Source organism: Spea bombifrons, chromosome 1 (assembly GCF_027358695.1).
Source record: "Spea bombifrons isolate aSpeBom1 chromosome 1, aSpeBom1.2.pri, whole genome shotgun sequence".
Taxonomy (NCBI): domain Eukaryota; kingdom Metazoa; phylum Chordata; class Amphibia; order Anura; family Pelobatidae; genus Spea; species Spea bombifrons.
The window spans coordinates 164,218,222-164,225,886 of record NC_071087.1 but is presented as its reverse complement, the minus strand read 5'-3'; the positions used below and the strand labels follow the sequence as shown (position 1 = coordinate 164,225,886).

Below are 7,665 nucleotides of genomic sequence, written 5' to 3'. Positions count from 1 at the left end.
AGTGATATGTGCATATTAAAGGACTGTTACTTTAATAGGCAGGGGATTCCCTGAGTAGGAGGGGCTTTATGTGAGCACATGTTGATCAAGGACTCTACCAGTGATGTTGTTACTGATTAAAGAAAACACAACACTGAGAACAGGAAGTTAAGATGGCTGCTTCCATTGTACGCAAAAAAAAGGTTAGGGGTGTAGAGTTTGAGAAAAGTGATCTGACTTAATGCTGTGTGCGGCAGGCCTGTAATAATTTTATGCAGTTTTATACTTTACTAAATTAATAACTGTGGAGGCTGTATTAGCAGGGTCTCCTGTGTCAGGGATGTATCTATGGAAGTTGGGAAGTGCCCTCCTCAGACTTAACATACAGAGGTCTTTATTCTTGTCCCTTGCTGGTCTGTATAGTGTAACTGGGTCAGTTTCTAGCAACATTGCACCGGCCCATTGGGAGAAGCGGTGCAGGGAGGCCAATCGCCTTGGTAAGAATATGCCACTTCCCTGTGTATTAACGCACTCGCTCTCTCCATTTAGGAGTGTCACAAGCTGAAGGAAGCTATGTATGGCCTGGTTATCTTCAGCCTCTGTCTGAGTGCAGTGTACAGCCAGTTCCCCAGGGCTTGCACCACACCAGAAGCTTTGAAGGCCAAGAGCTGCTGCCCAGCATGGGAAGACGGAAGTCCATGTGGTTCACTCTCAGGCCGTGGCCAATGTCGTGACTGGGTAGTATTTACGCCACTGTCAGCTAGACAAGTTCCCCAGCCTTATAATGACCGTCTCAAGTGGCCACGAAATTATTTTGACAGTACGTGCGAGTGTTTTGGTAACTACAGCAGCTACAATTGTGGGGAGTGCAAGTTTGGATACTTTGGAGAAAAATGTGACCAAACAAAAACTATAGTTCGCAAAGAGATCAGAGAATTGTCACGCATAGAACAACAACGATTCTTCAGTTACTTGGCTCTGGCCAAGACAACAAAAAGTGAGGACTTTGTTGTCCTCAGCACAGGAAACAGGCATTACCGAGACACACATCGATTTGTAGATGCAACTATTTATGATGTTTTTTCTTGGATACAGTACTATTCCATGAAACCAATCATGATAAAACGCTCAATTATTGATCCTAATAAAAACTGTACCGATCAAGGTCCAGCTTTGCCAGGCAGGCAACGTTCAGCTCTCTTATTCTTAGAAAAACAAATGCAGCTTCTGACTGGTGATGAAGACTTTGGTCTGCCATATCTCGACTTCGAGTGTGGCAGAGAGTCATTTGGAGCTGATGATGTTCAAGTATACCTGAGTTCTTTTGTTGGCTGGATGGTGAGTCTAATTTCATGTGTTGTTTGTTGTCTTTTAATAGATAAAGCAGTTTGGGGGGGCAGTCAGTAAAGGTTACTTTATTTAGTCCTAGTTAACAAAAAACAGAGAAAACACAGGAAGAACAAAAAGCTTGGCTAATGCCCACCATAACCAACCTAAATTTTAAGTCGTATTTCAAATATTAATATTGTCTTCAGGGGGTGGTGAGTGGGTGGAGAGAAGTTTAGGTTGCCTCTTAGGGGCAATTGAGCCTCAAAAGGAGATTCAAAGGATAGATCAGGAGACTGAGAAGGTTAGTAGAATATATACTGCTTCAGGTAAGTCAATATCTGTGTAAAGACCATCTAGCCTTGACATGGACACAGGGCTGACATCATCTCTTGACAACTCATTCCCAGAAGAATGAGAAAAGACATGGCACTTTTTCTATGACAGCCAAAAGACAAAGAAATAAAGGACAGTATCAGTGCAGAACACACCTCAGCATTCTAATGGTGTTCCTTTGATTAGTTGCATTTTTAGTGAGAAGCCTCCCGAAGTCCCACCATTTCTTATTGTTTTATTATTTTTTGTTGGTCTTTTTATACATAAAACTCCTTTTTGACAGATGTCAAAAGAGATGTTCAAAGTTTGAGGCAAGGTAACAAATTGTCACTGTCCCCTGTGTCTTCCATGTAGATATAAATTTTACTCTTAAACTGTCCTTATTCCCAGTCACATGATAAGAAAGTGGGCATGCATATGCTTTCTCTTCCAGGACTTTTGCGGTAAGATCGATAATCCTGTTCCCTACTGTCCAGATGCTGGGGATGACTTTCAGATGGAGCGAGTGCACCGGAATCCAGGGGGCAATCCACATGACAGTACTGCAAGAAGGAGCATCCGAAATATACTGGAAGGTACAAATCTCCTGATACTGTAAACTTTATGAATTATACATTGTCTGCCAAATGTCCCTAGAACATAATGCTTTGCATCATGTATGGTGCCTCCTTCTGGCTGGCAGCTAATCATGTTCAGGTAGATTTTTCACCACTAAGTACTTGGTTGGAAGGGAAGCATTCAACCCAGAGGGTCAGTAATGAAGGGACCCACACCACATTTGAAAGGCATTATATTCAGCATACACAGGTGGGGCCCTACATTGGTGCCCTAAATGGGTTTGTTGTGAAATCAAAATCTTTGTATGTTGGCTGTTGAGGTGTAGAATCAGTAATATTCCATAGATACATAATATGAGGAAGACCCAATCAGACCCTTTATATGCAGGGCAACCTCTGAGCTGGACCCTTTATAATGCATTGTCAATGCGGTGAAATTACCATATTTGCTCGATTATAAGTCAAGGTAACCATAGTCTTATATTCAAGGTCGTCTTCTAATAAGACGTCAAATAGAGGTCTGACTACAAGACTAAGATCCGGTTCCCCCGCAGTGCTACAGGGGACCTGGATCCTCCTCTCCGGCAGCCGGTGAATGTCTGTGCGATGCGCACAGACAACCTCCGCTGCTGCTGGCCAGTGCTTCCTCTGGGGGCTTCTATGATGTAGCGCTGGCATCACATGATCTTCTGTTGCTCCACCGTAGAAGTGCCGGCAGCAGCGGAGGTTGTCTGTGCGCATCCCACAGCCAGTGAACGTTTGCGAGATGCGCACAGACATCCTCCGCTGCTGCCGGCACTTAAGCCGGGGCTTCTTTGGTGGAGCACCAGAAGGTCATGTGATGCCGGCTCTCCATCATAGAAGCCCTGCGGAAGTACTGGCCAACAGCAGCGGAGGTCTGCATGGCGCAGACCTCCACCGGCTGCCGCACTAGACACCAGGGAGTCTGAAGCACGGGCCACAAGGCATTGCAGGGAGGCAGAGTGGCATGCAGGGGGTATAAGGCATATCAGGGGGGAGAAGCAAATAGGGGGTTAAAAGGCATATCAAGGAGGCAGAGTGGCATATAGGGGTAAAAGGCATTTCTGGGGGGGCAAAAAGGGGTTAAAAGGCATATCTGTGAGGCAGAGTGGCAAATAGGGGGTTAAAATGCATGTCAGGGAGGCAGAGTGGCATATAGGGGGGTCTAAGGCATATCTGGGAGGCAGAGTGGCAAATAGGGGGTTAAAATGCATGTCAGGGAGGCAGAGTGGCATATAGGGGGGTCTAAGGCATATCTGGGAGGCAGAGTGGCAAATAGGGGGTTAAAATGCATGTCAGGGAGGCAGAGTGGCATATAGGTGTATAAGGCATATCTGGGAGGCAGAGTAGCAAATGGGTTAAAAGGCATATCTGTGGGCAGAGTGGCTTATTAGGGAGGCAGAGTGGCATATAGGGGGTATAGGGCATTTCTGGGGCAGATGTGCATAACTGGGGCAGAGTGGCAAAAAAAGGAAATAAAAACTATGATTGAGAAAAATGCATGTTTTGTTTTTATTAAATATGAAAAAATAATTTACATGTGAATTAATATTTACTAGTACAACTTTTTTTGCTATAGGTTAGTCTTATGTTCAAATTTTGGGGGGTAGTCTTATAATCGAGCAAATACGGTAAATTCTTACTCTTGAAAATATCCTATACTTAGAAAATAAACTCCAGACGGAGAACAAGGTTATTCATACTTATTTTGCCATATGCTGGATTTTCTGCATTGCAGATTTCGTGAGACCATCGGATGGGGAGACATTAGAAAGGAACTTGCCCAACCTTGGAGGAACCACGTCAGAAATTGTAGTCGGCAGCAATGATCCATTATTTTTGTTGCACCATGTCTTCAGTGACAAGTAAGTTACATGGCCAGTCACATGTGTCTAATAACTAATGACTGAGTCAGATTTGGGAAAGATTTGGAGGCGGGGTTCTAAACCAATATAACATAGGAGGCATAACAAGGCAGAGATTTGCCCCTACTGGACATTAAAGTAAGAAAAGGATGAATGAGGCAACAACAGTTTGATTCACTGACCCCTCAGTAGAGATCTAGAAAAGACCAAAGTTGAAATCCCTTATTTAAAAGTCATGAGGTGGTTGCAAGGTACACAGTATTTTAATGTTAAGTGCTTGTGAGGCATGACTTACTTACACGTTTGTCTTCCGTAGGATTTTTGATGTATGGCTGAGAAAGTATAATGGGAATTCAAGTAGTTATCCTAACAATGATGAGCTGGGACAAGGACCCAATGAATGCTCCACCCCGTCCTTGCCCTGCTATTTAAACAAAGATATGCTTCAAGTATCTACTAAATTTGGATATAAATATTCTGTATATCAGGACCTAGATATCTAGAATGACTGACAAACACTGAGCACAACACCACGCGACACACCAACACTCGGCTCACAAACACTTTCTAGATAGTACAGAGACAAGGGCACCCAGACATAACCATGACGCAGACACTCAGGTCGGCAGAGAGATACTCATCTTCCAAATATTGGATGAATTGTTCTACATTTTGGATGATTAGCTAAGCGAAGCCTCACAGATTCAATCTGTGCTGAATCTTTCGTATATACTTTATCAGTAATACACAAAACCCCAGAGAATAAATAGTCCTCTCTCTTCATTGTAATCACCTTTCTCACCGTGTTAAACGGACAATGTGTAAAACTGCCATTATTCTCATATTTTCTGTTCCGGACTCTATCGGGGTAGGCAAAGCATCTGTACCCAGACACCTGTGTCCATGACAAGGCTTGTGGGAGCTATTGTTGCATATGGAGCATTTAGTTAAAAAGAATCTTGCTGCCTACCCCTGTAGTGATGAGAAGTTCGGATCATTAAAGTGAATCGGATCATTTCGATTCGTTCACTGAAATGATCCAATTCATGATCCGGATCTTCGGATCACTCAGTGTGCTGTTTTCCAGTAACTCCGTGCAGGCACACTAACGATTGGCCCCGCCCCTTTCATTATGAATCCTCCCCCCTGCCTCCAGTGAAGTCAATGAAGGCAGAGAGTCGTTCAAAGATTCGGATCTTACAGGGATCCGAATCTTACAGTGATCCGGATCATTGTAAGATCCGGATCTTTGAACGACTCTCTGCCTTGATTGGCATTCTAATCATTCAGAGAATATCACCATACTGTTATAAATAATACATTAATAATCACTGCCCCCAGGATTTACATTCCCCTTTACCTGCAACTGCACCTTAAGCTAACTTTATTAAATTAACCCTCACCATTAAATTAACCCTAAACACCCCATCAACCATGACTGCCCCTAAAATTAACCCTTAACACCCCATTAACCATAACTGCCCCCAAATTAACACTAAAGACCCCATTAAGCATAACTGCCCCCAAATTAACCCTAAAGACCCCATTAAGCATAACTGCCCCCAAATTAACCCTAAACACCCCATTAAGCATAACTGCCCCCAAATTAACCCTAAACACCTCATTAAGCATAAATGCCCCTAAATTAACACTAAAGACCCCATTAAGCATAACTACCCCCAAATTAACCCTAAACACCTCATTAAGCATAACTGCCCCTAAATTAACACTAAACACCCCATTAAGCATAACTGCCCCCAAATTAACCCTAAACACCTCATTAAGCATAAATGCCCCTAAATTAACACTAAAGACCCCATTAAGCATAACTGCCCCTAAATTATCCCTAAACACCCCATTAAGCATAACTGCCCCTAAATTAACACTAAAGACCCCATCAACCATACCAATTTATTAGGTAATTTATCTGGAGTACATGCAATTAATTTAGGGGCAGTTATGGTTAATGGAGTATTTAGGGTTAATTTCAGGGGCCGTTATGGTTAATGGGGTCTTTAGGGTTAATTTCAGGGGCCGTTATGGTTAATGGGATCTTTAGGGTTAATTTCAGGGGCAGTTATGGTTGATGGGGTATAAGGGTTAATTTTATGCTGATGACTGAGGGTTAATTTAATTAATTTAATAAAGTTAACTGTAGGTGCAGTTATAGGTAAAGGGGGGGGCAAACTCAGGGGAATCTAAATCCTGGGGGCAGTGTGAACATTATTAATGTATTTATTTATAAAAGTATGGTATCAGTAATATTCTCTGAATGATTCGAATCTCTGTAAGATTCGAATCCTTGTAAGATCCGGATCCCTGTAAGATTCGAATCATTTGAGTCATTCGACTCTTCGGATCATTTGACTCTTTGAACGAGTCTCTGACTCTGAGTCATCGTTCCTCTGTGAATGAATGAGCTGTAACCTGACCCCAGAGTCTGTGTCTGAGTGCTCTGCAGATGACTCACAGCTCTAGGATCAGGTTACAGCTGCATGATTCACAGACTGAACTGCTACAAATGAATCGTTCAGTCTAGTGAACCGATTCATCCGGATCACTAAAAAGAACCGGATCAAATGAACGATTCGTTCATGATCCGGACATCACTATACCCCTGCTCTTTAACCCTTTTACAAGGAAAAATATATTTCTGGTTCCAGGATTATCCCTGTATTCATAACACAAAAGCGCCCCCTCTAGCCAGGGATGGAAAGTAGCTACTTAGTTATCATGTATGGTGTGGCGGGCCCTGGCAGTTATTTCTATTTGTTCTTTTTTATTTATATATGGGATTCATTTAATAATATGTGAGCGAGGAAATTTGATTTCAGACCATAGAATTCCCAGTTTCAAACCTAATTGCACAACATTTATCTGCAATTCAGCTTATACTTTGGAGACCATGCACTTTTGGAACCTCAAGTACACGTTTACTGTGCTCTAACACGTTTACTGTGCTCTAACACGTTTACTGTGCTCTAACACGTTAACTGTGCTCTAATTCTCAGTGTTTCTAAACCACATACACATTTGGACAATTTAATGTCTTTACTGTATTATTTCCTTTATTTTTTTTCCTCATGAATGAATATTTAGAAAACAAACAATAAAAGACGACTATCCTGTACAACTGAGCCCTTTCCAATTATTACAGAGTAATTATAAAGCATCAAGAAAAAAAATACATGACCCTTTAAAGGAACAATCATATCTCTTCTTATTTAATGCTGGAAAAGAAAACCCTGGTTGCCGCTACCATGGACATGTTATGGAACCAAAATAATATCTATATATCTATCAGCAAGAAACGCTTTTAGCTTTAGTGAATATAAGCTGGCTCTGACCAGTATAAAAGGTCAAACCTCACGCAAATATGCGAGAGACGCAAGTAGCAGTATTTTAGGACGTTCAGTACAAGTTACACAAATACGTACTCTAAGTTTTACTAACCGCAAAGATATCCGGCTGGCATTTTGTTCTAGATACAAGGAAATTGCCTAAGTATCCCCTGATGTTTGTTTGTAACGGTTTTCTGCCTATATCCGCATAGTTTTAATGAATTAACCAATCGAGATGAT

The 7,665-nt window shown here is 42.0% G+C and overlaps 1 protein-coding gene across 1 annotated transcript; it reads left to right on the top strand.

Annotated features, from left to right (window-relative positions):
* The first annotated feature begins 431 nt into the window (after positions 1-431).
* On the top strand, positions 432-4,587 carry LOC128472821 (tyrosinase-like). The gene is made up of 4 exons (XM_053454782.1): positions 432-1,317; positions 2,075-2,216; positions 3,958-4,084; positions 4,401-4,587. Exons 1-4 carry the CDS (start codon positions 553-555, stop codon positions 4,585-4,587), a joined length of 1,221 nt encoding a protein of 406 aa, XP_053310757.1. The 5' UTR covers positions 432-552.
* Positions 4,588-7,665: the final 3,078 nt, after the last annotated feature.

Coding starts and splice junctions, on each gene's coding strand:
- LOC128472821 (XM_053454782.1), top strand. CDS start 553: ATGTATGGCCTGGTTATCTTCAGCCTCTGTCTGAGTGCAGTGTACAGC. Junction 2,217..3,957: donor CATCCGAAATATACTGGAAG/GTACAAATCTCC, acceptor TCTGCATTGCAG/ATTTCGTGAGACCATCGGAT. Junction 4,085..4,400: donor CACCATGTCTTCAGTGACAA/GTAAGTTACATG, acceptor TGTCTTCCGTAG/GATTTTTGATGTATGGCTGA.